Source organism: Myotis daubentonii, chromosome 10, assembly GCF_963259705.1.
Source record: "Myotis daubentonii chromosome 10, mMyoDau2.1, whole genome shotgun sequence".
Taxonomy (NCBI): Eukaryota; Metazoa; Chordata; class Mammalia; order Chiroptera; family Vespertilionidae; genus Myotis; species Myotis daubentonii.
In genome coordinates, this window is record NC_081849.1 from 31,823,316 (window position 1) to 31,839,518 (window position 16,203).

Sequence of the window (16,203 nt, forward strand, 5' to 3'; positions counted from 1 at the left end):
GAGAGAGAGAGAGAGAGAGAGAGAGAGAGAGAGAGAGATAGAAGGACTGGAGCACCTGGGCAGAGATACACTCAAATACATGCAGAGCTTCCAACTTCAATTATTTCATAATAAAACTTTAAATTATTTCACCATACAGCTCAAGGTCGAAGAGACGGGTAAGGGAAAATTGAGGATAAGCTAACAACCAAGATAACTTACTGATTACCTCTCCTCAGAAAAGTGCTGTGACTCTAAAAGCTTTCACATATTTATTTATAACCATCTCCCTGGGTGAGTGACATTGCCAACGGGTTGAATATTTTGCTTAATATCCTCAGGTGTAAACTAGCAACTGTTTCTATTGTTTGTAGTGGTGATAAAAGACTAATTAAAAAAGTTAACAGCTGCAATGGATTATCTAACTTTCAGGTCTTTTGAATCAAACCGAACTTCTAGTCCAGTGGTTCTCAACCTTGGCTGCACATTAGAATCACCTGGGAATCTTTTTAAAATCCTGATTTCTGGGCCTCATCCTCCAGAAAATCTGTTTCTTTGTTACTAATGTTGTGGCCCCACCCCATAACAAAGAAACAGAATTTCTGGAGGATAAGGCCCAGAAATCAGGATTTTAAAAAGATTCCCAGGTGATTCTAATGTGCAGACAAGGTTGAGAACCACTGTTCTAGTCAGTCACCCATTATACTTTACTAGAGGCCTGGTGCACAAATTTGTGCACAGGTGGAGTCCCTCTGCCTGGCCTGTGATTGGCTCCAATCAGGTCCATGGGAGGTTGGCCAGGGGGGAGGGGCCGATGAGGCCTGGCAGGTGGGGTGGGGAGTGGGGGGTGGGGTGGGGTCACGGGAGGTTGGCTGTGGGAGCACACTGACCACCAGGGGGCAGCTCCTGCATTGAGCGTCTGCCCCCTGGTTGTCAGTGCGCGTCATAGCGACCGGTCGACCGGTCGTTCGGTTGCTTAGGCTTTTATGTATATAGATAATCTGCACAAACTATACAGTTTTTAAAACTACCATCTGGCTTTATAAAGCTATGCCCCTCTTTTGAAGTGACTTAGAATACAGGTACACCTTGGAGATACTGCAGATTTGGTTCCAGACCACTGCAATAAAGTGAGTGTAGTAATGAGAGTTGTCATTTTTTCTGCTCTTGCCTTCAATTTGTAAAAACTGCAACATCTGTGTAGCGCAATAAAGTGGAGCGCAATAAAGAGAGGTCCGCCTGCCAACCATTCTGGAATATGCCATGTGCCCTGTTGATGGGGAAGAGATCACGGACGGTTCCCAGTCTGGATAATGAGGCCAAGGTGAACCCGCAGGAGAGAAAACTGTCCTCTGGCCACAGACTGAACCCTGGCCAACTGTCTCATAAACACAGCCCAGTCATAATGGGGTCCAGATGCAGGCGTGTGGATAATGACTCAGTGGAACAGTTCGCTGGGGACACACGGCCAGGATTGCAACTAAAGTCTCCCGACTCCGCAGAGCCTGTTACTCAGTGGCTGAGGTGGGATCGGAAACCAGGTCCTGAAGTGACAGAGCTTCAGAACTTTTCTCAATAAACAAAAGACAGCAAAACAAACAAAGCTTCCCTCGAGGCCACCCCTGTAATCACAGTACAGAACAGTTAAAAGGACTAAGTGTCCACATTTATTCTTGAGGCGGGGGGAGGGGGGTCTCCCATTATAATCTAGGGCCTCTTCCCTTTATGCCTGAATAACTACTTTTATTGTCTCCTAGCCTCCGAATTCTCCCTAATGTCTTTTTGTTTTTTTCCATTCCAATCGATTAACCTCATTAATATCCTTAACTTCATGAAATTACTCCTTGTTAAATCCAAGCTCCTCAAGCCTTCATCAAAAGCGCCATGGTCAGACATCACCCACCTAACCCCTGTTTTCCAGCTCAAGCCTTCAACTCCTTCCAGGTCTCACCGTTTCCCATCTTCCCTTATTTATTCCAATCTCCTGGCTCCCAGGTCCCCCACCCCCATCTCGAATTTCCTTTAAGACCTACCTCAATGTAGCTCTTGCTCTATAACCCTTCCCTATTGACCCATCTTGCAAAATCTATCCTTGACGTTGAATTCTTTAACTGGTGTCCTCAGCATTGGTTCCCTAGAGTCTCTATGAATATCTGCTGAATGATCTGATCAAACATTTGCAATATCAAAGCATCCGAATTAGACTCTAGGCAGTCTGGTTGTGTCTTTAACCTCCACAGAGAGAGCGTACACTCCTCAAGGTCAGAGCGCATGCCTCATCTCGTACCCTGCAGTAGATCTACCACAGGACACACAGTAGGAACCCAATGGACATCAGACGAACTGAACTGAATTATGTATCTCCACCCCCACCTAAAACAACCATGGGATCAACTTGGAGATAGTCTCTGCAAGCTAAAGAGTCAGACAGAAAGGTTAGATTATTATGAAAAAGTAGGTTACTCGCCATTTTTTATGTCCTAAATTTTGATGCCCATTTTTTTTGGGGGGGGGGGGGGTCCTAGTAATGATCATAAGTACTTCAAATTAAGTATAATAGACAAGAGTATTTTTAAAAAATATTTTTTATTGCTTTTAGAGAGGAAGGGAGAGGGAGAGAGAGATAGAAACATCAATGATAAGAATCATTGGTTGGCTGCTTCCTGCATGCCCACACTGGGGATCGAGCCTGCAACCCGGGCATGTGCACTGACTGGAAACCGTGACCTCCTGGTTCATAGGTCAACGCTCAACCACTGAGCCATGCCGGCTGGGCTAGACAAGAATATTTAAAAAAAATAATATCAATGTACTGTCTCTGTTCCAAAAACATAACTGGCACCAATGCAGTCAAACAGGGAAATGGCGAGGGCTTCCAAGGTGAGGTGACAAACAGGGTCACCTACACCTCCTTCCTGAGGGAGAACCCCTGGAAGGTGACACCACTGAGACAACCCTTCCTCCCCTGAGCAGTGTTTCTCAAACAGCGGGCCTAAGGCAGACCACCTCACCTTCAGTTCTGTGTGCGTGTATGTGCGTGTGCGTGTGTGTGCGTGTGCGTGTGTGTATATATGTGTGTGTGTGTGCGCGTGCGTGTGTGTGTGTGTGTGTGCGCGTTCTCAGGTCAGGGGACACTCCCTCTGGAGAGGCTGGTGCCCTGGGTCTGGGGCAGGACCTTGGCAGAAACCTGTTTTTAACAAGCTCTCCAGGTGATCCTTGTGCATAATAAAGCTTGAGAACCAGGGCGATGACACTTAACCCTGTAACTGACCTTCAAGTTGGAAGACGATACCCAGGCATCAACTTAAAAAACTAAAAATGCAGCCTTTGTTTTTTTTACACACAACCAGGCTTGCCTGACAGAATACCTACAGCAAGATGCCCCCAACCTCGGCCACGCAAATGGCTAACAGGTAGGGAAACAGCTCACTCCCTCCGCCCCACCTGCTTGTCCAGGTGCCCCAGGCTGCGGACGGGAACCTCTCTTTATATCCACTGTTTCCACATCACTAGGCAGGGACCAGACGCTTGATACTGTCCCATGTAAAACAGGGAGGGACACGGAAATGCTCTCCCCTTTGAAAGTGAGAGGTATGGGGGGAGAGAGGGTGCACCCAGCTCAGACATGGGGGATCCTGGGAAACCAAGCCCTGGTGTCTGCTTGGATCCATAGCATAAGGCACCTTCCCCCAGGCAGCTCTACCCCAGGCAGCTCAAGCACAGGCACATTCTCTTAAGATGCAGATTAACAATAGACAACTGAAGTGCTCTGCCGGAAGCCGGTCCATCCTTGCTTTTTCAAGGGACCTGGCGTATATAGCATACTGTTCTTAATGTGTTTGCTCCCCTTAGTGCTATGTGTTTTAACGAAGGTCACCTCTCAGAGAAAGGTTGTTTCCCCAGGTAGGGATTTTTCCCTGAAGTTAGGGAGGGAATAAAACCCCTTAACTAAGTGCCAGGCAGGTAATTAATCATGCTTAAGCTACATAATCTTTACTCCCTGGAATGGAGATAAGAAACACCCTAACCTTTGGAATAGAGATTGATAGGATTGGAATCAACTGGTATAAATACAGATGTAACAAGACAACAGGACACAGAACCTAGACACAGAACCTACACAGAACCTAGAGACAGAAGAACTTCGCTGGAGAGAACATGGCAAAAGATCCTGGACAGAAACTGGAGACAGAACCTAGCGAGAGAACATGGCAAAAGATCCTGGACAGAACCTAGAGACAGAACCTAGAGACAGAACCTGGCTACAGAAACTAGACAGAACCTGGTTGAAGAACCTGGCCACAGAACCTGGCTGGAGAACCTGGCTGGAGAAGCTGGCTGGAGAACCTAGCAAGAGAACATGGCTACAGAACCTGGCTGGAGATCCTAGACAGAACTTGGCTGGAGATCCTGGCTAGAGGAACCTGGCTGTGATGATCACCCGAAGGCTGCCTCCGTGTCATTCCTTCTTTGCCGACTCCGTCCACACCTTTGGGGACCCCTGGACCTGCTGGGGTTGGACCCCAGCAGTGCTCTACCCCACACCACCCCTCTCCCCCATAAGAGGCCAGGCAATCAGGGAAAACCAACTTGATAAATGTGGCCCGGACTTGGCTGTCCCACAGCCAGGACTGGTGCAGACATAGTGGAGACTGTCCTGAAACTCTCGGCAGCTACCCCGGGGCTCAGACGAGGGCCGGGGCGGGGGGCGGCGGGGGGTGGGGGGTGGGGAGGGCACAGATTGGAGGAATAGGACATAGTGACCAATTCAGAGACATAGCATCATTTCAAGCAGAAAGGCTGGGCTGTGCCCTTGGAACCAGAGCCGGGCATGATGAGGGTGAGGGGCATGAGGACCAGAAGGGTGGACACTTGCTCTTTAGGCCAAAGCAACCACGAAGAAGAGGTTCTCCTCCTCAGAATGCTGGGCAACAGCCACTGAGGGGAAAGGCAGGGGATGCACCACCAGGGCGCCTGGGAGGGAGTGGGGCAGAGGTGGAAAGTGGGGGCAGAGAGAGGAGAGCTAATGAGAGCCCTGGGAGCATCAGCCAGCAGGCCTTCACCACCCCCGGAGAGGTCCCTCCTGCCCCCGATTTCCCGAGTGGGGGTCCCGGGTACAGGGCACGAGGCGCAGACAGACAAGCAAAGTAAAACAGCGCCCATCTTGGGACGGGGGCGGGAAGTGTCACATGGACACGGGGTGAGAAGAGAGAGCGCCCGAGGATCCCAAAGCCAACGTATGGGTCCGTCAGGCTTTGCGCTGAGTGTGCACTGCCTGTCAAATGGCGCTTGTTGAAGTCTTCACAGGCGGCCACGCTCGCTTTGCAGTAACTCGAATAAAGCCAGCTCTGTTCACTGAGACCACCGGGTATAGCTAAATCATAAAAGCCGAGCAGCCGCCGTTCACCCTCAGTTCAGGCCGGGGCCGAGCAGGCAGCAGCCCGTGGCACGCTGCATCAGCCACCTAGCGGCTCAGCGGCCTCGGCAGCGGGAGCCGTGGTGACCGCACTGACGCCACCGCGCTGCTTTCAGAGAACCCGCGCTGGCCCGCCCTCCTTCACCCCCGCCCCCAGGGACACACCGGGTCCCCCCTCTCCCTGTGATGAGGATCGCCTGCTCCGGAGCAGAGGGACAGGGAGCCAACCGCAAAGCTGACGGAGCCGGTGAGCGGACAGGAAGGGAGTGAGCAGGAGGCAGCGGCAAGCCCGCTCCTCCCGGACGGGAGATGCTCGCACCTGCACTGAGGGGGGAGGAATGGTGGGAAGGACGGACCAGGGGCCTCGAAAGGAGCTGCTGTAGCTCAGGAAATGCCTCCTAAGGGGAGGGTGGGCCTAGGCGGGGAGACGAATAGCACAGGTGAGGGGCCAGGAGACCCGAGTCAGGAGGTGAGAGAGGTGAGGAGGGCACGTGTGGGACCCTGCCTTGTAGGCTATGCACGAGGCTGCAGGCTGCAGGCTGAGGGCTGGGTGCAGGGACGGGCCCGAAGGTCAGTGCATCAGTAACAAGGGGAGCTGGCCGGTGGAGGTCCAGGTGATGCCAACTGTGCCACCCACCGGCTCTCGCTTGCTTTCCAGCCGTTTCTCTGTGGCCGGGAAGGAAGTGCGGCGTCAGACAAAGATGAGCCTGGGATTCTGACAGGGCCGTCAGCACTATCTTCTCATGGGAGTTTGGTTTTGTTTCCTGGCACCTTCCACCTTCACTGGACTGTTCAACATCACTCCAAGCACAGCCCCTCACCACCGCCACAGAACAGCCCGTCCTGTCCCCCTCACCCACTCCTTCCTGCGCCCACCACGGAGCTGTGTCACCACGTGCCACCATCCCACCAACCCCACGGGCTGGTGACCGATTTCCCGAGTGTACGGGTGAGGGAGTGGAGTCGCGGGGAAATGAGGCAGCAAGCCCAGGTCACACAGCTTAGTCAGTGCAGGGATCAGGGTCAAGCCAGGCTTCTCACTCCAAAGCCAGCGCTCTCATCTGGTCCCGTCCCCCACCCTCCACCCTGCAGCACCGGGTCTCAACCCTGGCTGGGCAGTGGGATCCCCAAAAAGATGTGGATTCAGTTTGTGGAGATTGGGACCCAAGTCGGGTTACTTTTAAAAGCCTTGGGGTGATTTTACTGTGTAGCCAGGGGTGGGAACCGGCCTGCTGGAGACCCCGGGATTCCGGCACCAGCACGGAGGCCGGCTCAGGTGAGCAGTGAAGTCTCCTTGTGGAGTGAGTGAAGGAATGAAAGCTTTGCCCTTCCCTACAATTCTCCCCCCACTTCCCATCATCCTGACCCAAAACTTGGCCTTCTCTCGCCAGGAGCAAGCCAACGGGCCCGAGGCATCTGTCCCTCCTTCGATCCCTCAAACATGGACATGTAAACGCCACCTTCTCAGAGCATCATGTTCGTCCTGTTACCCCCTGCTGCTGTAACGCTTAGTGCTTGCTCCATCGTTGAGGACACAGTTGCATCCTCGTAGTCTGGTATTTAAGACAATCCTGCCCCAACTTATCCTTTCAACCCCAGCTCCCACGACCCCCAGATGCTCTGTTCTGGCCAGGAAGGGGTCCTCCTTGTCTCCAATGCGAATCTTGCATGTTCTTGCCACAGTGACTTCAATAATGCACGTCCCCCCGTCTCCTCCACCCATGTCTGGATCCATGAGGACCCTGCTCTGCATCTGCCCTTCACCGCACCCCCCAGGAGCCCTTTCCAACTCTGAACGTGTGCGCCAAGAACCTTACCTGGCTGGCTCCCTTCTACATGGCTTCCAATCACCATTCCCATGTGCACACGTCCCGATTTCCCGACTAAGTTCTGCTCACCGGAAGGCAGCACTGCACTGCAGGCATAGAAAGTTGTCTCCCCCGCAGTGACTAGCACTGCACATTCCCTGTGGCTGCCACTGGCAGCCGGCATCTCCGGTCTCAGTGCAGAGGGTCTTACCTGTAGTATCTGGACTGCAAGTAGGTGGAACACACAGCCTTGGACACGTGACTGGCTGACCCAAAGTCGATGACCTTCACTCGGTATGGTTGTCTGGACGGATCCACCAGCATGATGTTTTCCGGTTTGAGGTCTGCATGGATAAGACCCAGGCTCTTCAGCTTCATCAGGGCTGTGGCCACCTGCTGGAGGACTGGGCGAATGTACTTGAGGGGCAAGGGACTAAACTTGTTCTGCTTCAGAAAGTCATAGAGGTTCTGCTCCAGCATCTCAAAGACCAAGCACGTGTGATTCTTGTGCTGGAAGCACTCGTAGGCCCGGACAAAGTTGTAGTCGTCAGCGCTCTCTGTGCTCAGGCGGGCCAGGATGCTCACTTCGATCTGACCCTGCCGGGCATAGGACGGGTGGTTCTTCAGGATCTTGATGGCCACAATTTCATTGGTGCCCCTTTTCCAGCACTTGACCACTTGCCCAAACGTCCCTCGGCCCAGGAACTCTAACACTTCGTACGTGTTGGTCATGGAGCACAGCACCTCATGCTGGACCAGCTGATAGTCGCCTTCACTGTTGGAGCCACTGTTTTTGGAGGTGGCAGTCGAAGTGGTGGCAGTGGCTACAGTGGCCCCGCTGGCATTATTCTGAATCATGGGTGGATGCTCTTCGATGATCTGCACGCTGCTTGTGTTCTCAATCTCCTCACTCTTGCGCTTGAGTCCGCATTTTTGGTAGGTGTCCAGGAGGCTCACAGTGCTTCGACGCATTAGGTTATGTGGTCCGCCGAGGACTTGCCCAGTGACAGAAGTGCTGCTTGCTGATGTGACCACTATGTGCCCGGTGCTTCCTGGGAAGATGATGGTCTGCTCGTAAGGTAGGCTTGGGTTCGGGATGGGCAAGGAGGTGCTGACGGTTGTGGTGGCTGGCTGAGAAGGTGGCACGTTCTTGCTCTGGCTATACACTTTGCTGTGGGAGCCGTACCCAGTCATGTCCCAGTTGGAACTCGGCTCTACTTTCAATTTCTTCACACTACAGAAGGCACTTGATTGAAGGGTGTGAGGGGAGAAAACTTGCACATGTGAGGCCATACCTACAAGAGACAGAAAGGAGAAAATAACTTTTTAGTTGCCATCGCATGAATAAACTCAACAGATTCATTTCCGTTCTGAGCGGTGGCTGGGGCCTATAGAACATGTCCCACAAGGTTGCAGCGGTGAATCTATTCCATCCAGAAGCACATTCTGGTCACTCAGTTTGTGGGGCCAAGCAGTTTGTTGTTCCACCTGACACCACCAGGAGGTGGGAGACTGACAGAGTCAGGAACATATTTAAGATGGAGACACCGAATTTGAATGTCAGGACTTTGTTCATTATATATATTACAAATAATGTTTGTGATAGAAATGAATTCTTCCTCAATTCTCACTGGTTGCAATCCCAGCAAAACTGAAGACTGTATTGTTATGCAATTGTTATGTGTGTTGTCCTCCATGGTCAGTTACTCTTTGTCCCAGTCCCTGAGGGTCTGGTTCAGTCATATGAAGAAACATCTTCCCACATAGGTCCAATCATGGAGCTACTCACGACCTGCTAGCTTCTGGATGACCCATAATTACTCCTGGGATCTCATTCTTAAGTTACTCTTAGATGAATTCTATAGGGTTGAGTAGATAAGCAGTTGGTCCAATGTTTAGATAGTCTAAAGCATTATTTGGGGGAAGTGGGTAATACAATTCATGGGTTTCAGTTACTAACTTTTTCTGCTAAATGCATATATCAATAAATTAATTCAGCTAGAAAGTATTCCAGACCAACATCTCCCCCACAATTTAGATAACCTCAGGACTCTATAAGAGCATAACTCTGGAATAGTTGTGCAATTAATAATTATGGTGATACTAGAAATAAAAAAATTCATAGAAAATATATTAGGAAAAATAAGACAACGAGGAAGAATAAGTTCTTAAAGGTGACAGTAGAAACACACAGTGCCGTCTTCTAAGCTGCAGTCATAAGCATCTCTTATAAGTGGGTTTCCTATCAAGCACCGTTGGCGTTCGGCCATCCTGATGTCCGCGTTTCTCTGACCCCCTCGTGTTACCCAGAGTGGTATTTAACATTTTCATTTTCGCCCCATCGCCCATCACCCTAGTCCAGCCTCTCTCTCAGCAGGCCACCCACCTTCCACTTTGTCCAGAAGCCTAAGGTCAGCAGTTTGCTTTCCGCCTTTATTCTCTTCCTTTCAAAACATTCCTGAGTCTACACCCATCCTCCACTCTCTCCTCTCCGTCTCAGAGGAAGAGGTGTCTCCTTTCCGACTTTCAAAGTTCCCCTGTTCTCATGATTCACCCTTTCCGATTTCTCTTGAACCCCGTTCCCTCCACCGTCCTCTCTTTCTCCTACAGCTTTTAATTTCTTCCTGTTGATGGGATCCAAGTCCTTAATGAATCAGTGGCTTAATCTCTGTCTTCTGTCTTCTCGTGTGTCACACACACATTCCCAACTTGGAAGGCAAGGGGAGTGATCGCCACATTCCCCCCTTTGCTTTGTTCCTTCTTCTCACCTGTAATCAGCGCTAGACCCCTGCTCTTTAAGGCTCCGTCCTTAATCCACCTCCCCGCCACCCCACATACACACCCTGTGAGACTGTCCTAAAGGTGAACGACTTCCTGCCTAACCCAGTGGCCTTTCTTCAGTCCCTAGCCTTTCTCGGTGACCTCTCTGCAACATCTGACACTGCTGACCGCGGCGTCCTTCTTGATGCTCTTATCTGCGTCTACTCGAATCTGTCGCCTCCTCCCTACCTCACTGCACACTGCGCGCTGGGTGGTTTCTTTCCGCTTCCTCCTTTAAAATGCTGGCATCTCTGCATATAAGCATAACCAATGGACATAAGACACTGGGGGATAGGGGAGGCTAGGGGACTGTCTAGGGCGGGGGAAAAAATGGACACATGTAATACCCTTTGTAATACTTTAAGCAATAAATAAAAAAAAATGTTGGCATCTCCAACATTTTGACTCTTCTCTCTCTAGAAGATAGAATCCATTCAAACAGGTAGAACAGTCATCTCTATGCAGGCGACCCCCACACGTTTAGCACAGGCGAGGCTCTCCCTTGTACCTTCCAGTAATATATCTCTGCCTCCTGCTTCATCAAAGACTATCATCTAAAGGTCAACTCGTTATCTTTCCTTAAAAATGTAGCCACCTCACCCTCCAACCTGTCCTCCCCATTTCTGTTCATAAAATAGTCTTCTAGTCACTTGGTTCCAAAACTATGCATTTACCTTTGATGATTCTTCTTTGCCTCCATGGACAAGAAGGTGCTAAGTTTTATTACCCTCTCCTTCTTCAAAATGTCTCTTATTTCCATTTCTTTATTTCTGTTCTTGTTGCTATTTCATAGTTAAAACATTTACCACTTTCTAGTAGAATTAAAGCAAACATAGACACCTGCTTTTTCTGAGCGATCTTTCTTCTTCTGATTTGCCATATTCAGCGACCAGACTAACTTGCCCAGGATTTTTCTAAGCATGTCACTCCTCTGTCCAAACACTCTTAATGACTTTTTCGTGTCTAGAAGATAAAGTTGAGGACTCTTTCACTCAGCATCATCACATTTTTATTTCAACTACCTGTTGGCTTCATCTCCAACTATTAATCTTCCTCAATCTTCAACTCTAAGCTGTTTTACTGTTTTTAAATGCCTCTCAAACTTCCTACCTCCACACTTTTACACCATTCCTCCATCTGGCACGACTTCCCTATTTCTCTCAACTTATCTAAAGACAAGACAATTCAGATCCCTCCCTTTCCCAGACCTTGCCAAGCCACAGTGGTTACTCTCAGCTCTCCCTTCCTATGGCATCTACCATATGTACCACCCATTTGGTCACAAAATGCATTTCTGTCCTGCAAACTCTCTTGTCTTATTGGATTGAACCATTTATCTTTCGTGCTGCTTAACTTTTTACACATTTAGGTCCTGTTTTCATAACCAGGCTATATTCTGAGGGCAAGAACTACAGTTCATACCTCATACTTCGTTGTGTTTTCCCCAGCACTGAGCTGAGTTTATGATACATGGTAGGCACACAGTTGATAGGAGAAAGTTCTCTAACTGGCCTGGTCTCCAAGAGCGAGCTTAGCTGGCTACAGAGTCACAAGCACTTATTGAACCTGGACGCACTTCTCCGGGAAGTACGGAAAAACCTGCTAAAAGCTTTTCATCCTAAGCAAGACATTTTAAAAACTCAGGACAGTCAGCTTTCAGGTTCTGCCTGTACTTCTCCCTGGACATGCTCTGACTTCCCTATACCTGCTCTGAACCCCACCTGGAGCCTGATCCCCTAGATCTGACAGAGGCCTCTTTACTTGTCTGGATCCTGAACTCCAATATGTGTGATATGACTACACTTCTCTGTGCCTCCTTCTGCTCACAGGACTATTTCGGTTTGCTTCTTCAGAACTGTGCTTGACCTGTTTCTTCCCACTGCTCTTTTTGTTCAAGTCAACCTCCCCCTAATTCTATAATAACACAGAAAATGATTTTCTCTATTTACCAGTATTAAATATCCATACGGTTCTAGATGATGTATCTAACATAGAAATGACCAGTCCCTTGGCTTTTAGTAACTAACTCACCCACTGAAGAGGCAACACAAATAAGCGTTTTCTTTATCCTTTGGCATCTAGCTTGCCCCTTACTCCTCAACCACAAGTACTTCAGGGGGAGGGGGAGGGGGAGGGGGAGGGGGAGGGGGAGGGGGAGGGGGAGGGGGAGGGGGAGGGGGCCGTGTCAGTCAGGGCTGCAGTAGGAGAATATGCTGAAGTTACATAAAGGAGATGTGGCTCTATTTTGACTGTTTCAAAAAGATTTTGGTGGAAAGGCCAGGGTGTAGAAGTGGAATTTTACAGAGGGGAAGAAGATGGCTTATGACTTATTGGGATGACGGCCAAGGGTCATAAAATTGTGGAAATCATCATTGGCTACGTCCGGGGACAGATGCCAGCAGCGGAGAGGCCCTGCATGCTGGAAGTGCCCTTCACCACCGGCTGCCTCAGACCCTGGCCTGGCCTCATGCGGTCCCATTGCTCCTTTGATAAGGTCAACAGCTACCGTTCCAAGAACTAGACACAATTCATTCCGATGCAGCCTGATTCTTTCCGGCTTGACTGAGATGTAACTGACATGACATTGTGTAATTTAAAGTGCACAGTGTGACGATTTGTATATATTTACATACATGTATATATTATGGATTGATGACCACGATAAGGTTAGTTAATACATCCATTAACTCACATAATTACCTCTCTCTTTTTTTGGTGGTGGTTAGAACATTTAAGACCTACTCTCTCTGCAACTTTCAAGTATTAGTACAGTATTATTAATTGTAGTCACCATGCTGTATGCTAAATCCCACAGCCGACTTCTCTAACAACTGGAAGTTTGGTAATACAGTCTCATTACCATTATTCTGTAGCAGAGGCCTTTTGGTCTAGGAAACAAATTAGTATTATTACTGTTATTATTATTTAAAAATCTCTAATATACCTTATAAGGAATAAAACACTGCTGGTGGTTGCATAGCTTAATCCTAAGATAATCTTACGGCGACAACCAAATGTATTTCCAAACATCGCTCCTTGAGAGTGTTTTTCTGGAATAAGCTCCCCTGATCAGTTTAGCCTCCGTGAGTCAGCCCGCGTCTTTCACTTTGTTTCTCAGACCCCAGCGCTGGGCACCAGGAGGGGGCACCTTTCTGCTCTCCACTCCCATTCCTGTGTTGGCCTCCAAGCTCTGAAAGGCCTGCTCCCCTCCTTCCCTGTCCATTTTCTTTTTCTTTTAAAATATATTTTATTGATTTTTTACAGAGAGGAAGGGAGAGAGATAGAGAGTCAGAAACATCGATGAGAGAGAAACATCGATCAGCTGCCTCCTGCACATCTCCTACTGGGGATATGCCCGCAACCAAGGTACATGCCCTTGACCGGAATCGAACCTGGGACCCTTCAGTCCGCAGGCTGACACTCTATCCACTGAGCCAAACCGGTTTTGGCCTATTTTCTTTTCTGAAAAGCCAAGGGCTTATGCACACTTTCAGTTTGGTCCTCTGGCAGAATCTCAGTTGTTTTGTAGGTCATCTCTGCCCTTCCTCGCGGGCTGTCGTTGGAGGACAGTGGGTTTGCTCTTCATTGAGGGAACACCGGGAGGCTACAATCCAACAGTGAGGGGGGTTTTGAGCCCATGGGGCGCGAGTGGTGCGAAGTATCCGGAGAATCAGTGCAGGGTAAACCTGCGATCCTCACACCTGCTTCCAAAGGGGTCCCCAGACCCAGACTTGGCCACAAAAGCTTACGTAGCCTCCCAAGGCAGCACCTGGCAAGACGTTCCTATTTGCACTCAGCAAGTCCCGACGATCTAGAACTAAAGCTTCTAAAGGCTGCATATCACCTTGCTACTCATGTTTGACGCGGGTCAAAATTAGACCCCGAATGTCAGGTATACATCAGGGCCTTACACGCCTTTTAATGTCACTGATACAAGTTTATGAGGATGTTATAAAAATGATCAGTAAAAAGCATTTAAAAAGATACTTATTAAAATTTAAGACAACTTATACAACCATATGCAATATATTCCTCCTTGCATGTGGCAAGTGAAAAACAGCTCCTATAAAATTGATATTAAAATATATCCTTCAGTTAGCAGAACTAAAGCCTGTTATTTATAAGTCATTTCTTATTACCACAAAGACAACAGACGGCCTCTTTTGTGCCCCAAACAAATTCAGTTTCCCCAGTTACTTAGGGCGCATTTTAATAGCCCGGACGCTAAAGGCAATGAGGACAACTGACCTCCTTTTGGCTACTTTATTCAAATGCTCATTTTGCTTTAAAAAATGCAAGTAAGTCTGCATTTCAAAGAACTGATTTTTAAATATTTACCTTCTAAACTTTATCATAGATGCCATTTATGTCCATAAAATGCTATTACACTTGAGTTCAAGCCCGATGGCTCATGATTCTCATGATTCCACAGATTTTAAAATCTTGAGCATCTAATACACATCAGGCTCTGGGTTTTTTGTTTTTCTTTTTGTGTTTTTTTTTTTTTTTAAAGACTAGTTTATTTATGTTTAGAGAGAGAGAAACATCAATGTGAGAAGAGCAGAACATTCTACTGGATGTGAGAAGAGCAGAACATTTTATCGGCTGCCTCCTGCACACCCCCTAGGGGATCCAGTCCGAATCCTGGGCCTGTGCCCTGACCAGAAATCGAACCTACGACCTTTCAGTGCACAGGGACAACGTTCAACCACCTGAGCCACACCAGATGTTTATGGATGGGATAAGCCCACACCTAACTTCGTCAGGGACTGCCTGGAATCACCCTGGTTGTGCCGATTCAGGTGGTAAGAGCACCCTCTGAACTTCCCTTTTCACAAGGGTCCTAGTTTGAAAGCTAGGAAGTCAGTGATGGGTGTAGGCTCCTATGATAAGTGAACAAACCGGATCCTGACCCAGAACAGTCTATGTTCCTCTTTGTCTTAATGGTTTAATGAAAAATTCATTTTTCTAGAGTTGAGAATAAATTTTTCCACTTAAAAAAGTAACTAAAAATCTTCATGATTTTACTGAAGTCTTAACTCCATTTAAAAAAAAAAGTCATTTACTGAAGGATTGGCTTATTTAGTTCTTTTGCTTTGTTTCTTCATAACTTTATATTTCACAACTAGATAAACTGAAAAGTTGCTTCACATCTGAGTGCCTTTTCTTTCTGTTTCACCACTCCAAATTATCTCCTAGAAGATCGGACCCTGGTGAAACTACAGGGATGAGTGAGGGTTTAACTCTGATTTCAAAAAATTAAATTGAATTCGATTTCACTGAATTCTATCAAAGCTTGAGGGAAGGAATTATAAGTAAAACAGTGGCACTGTTTTTATCAGTATATAAAATTTAATTTTGGTTTGGCAGGTATGAAATAGATTATCACTCAGAATCCAGTTACATTTATTAAAGGGAACACAACCATGAACACCTTAGTTTAAGAGGTACCAACTCTCCCACTGCCTAAAATCCATCAGACACACACTTCTGCTGAAAAATGAGTATCTGATAGAAGCTACAGATCTTTTTTTTTTTTTTGTGATCAAGGATTCAAAGGAAGAATTAATTTCCATACCCAACGCAATGTCATATCTGTCTTATCTATCACATTATGCACATCAGACATAACAAAATCATAGAACATACAAAAGAAATGTCAAATGTATGTGAATATTAGAAATACACATCTGAATGGACATTTTTAAATATCTGAAAAGGGTTACTCTGTATAACCATTGAGTAACCAGTAAAACATGATTAATTTGATGCCTTTGGGGGTTAAAAAATACTAGAAAAAATGTCTGCACTGGCATACGAGACAATATTCATTAAAATTTTAATGATAATCACTATCATTTTGTCAAGTTTATATTTCATAAGTAGTGCAAAGATCATTTCAGATTACACCATTTCTAAATGACACATTTCCAAAATACTGTATAGCAAATGTCTATGGGGCTTTGCTACCATTTTCAATAAAAGTCTCTTTATCCACTAGTTGTGTAATGTTACATATATAGTATATTCCACCGGCACACAGATTAGGATCAACCGCAAGCTCTACAGAATTCTTTTGTCAATAATGACAATACTATTGATTGCATCAAGGGTTCTCTAAATAAAAAAGACTGGGGTTGGGCACAAAAGGAAACAAAGACATTTAAGACATGGGCACTG

At 47.5% G+C, this 16,203-nt stretch overlaps 1 protein-coding gene across 10 annotated transcripts in view; it reads right to left on the reverse strand.

Annotated features, from left to right (window-relative positions):
• The window catches only part of HIPK2 (homeodomain interacting protein kinase 2), a 182,468-nt gene that overhangs the window by 116,232 nt on the left and 50,033 nt on the right, over positions 1-16,203 (reverse strand). For all 10 annotated transcript variants that reach the window (XR_009454725.1, XM_059711953.1, XM_059711954.1 and 7 more), the window contains exon 2: positions 7,415-8,498. Coding sequence is in view for 9 of the 10 variants with exons in the window: in XM_059711953.1 (XP_059567936.1) it covers positions 7,415-8,498 (1,084 nt within the window). In the remaining variant the exon portion in view is untranslated. The remainder of the gene's footprint in view (positions 1-7,414; positions 8,499-16,203) is intronic.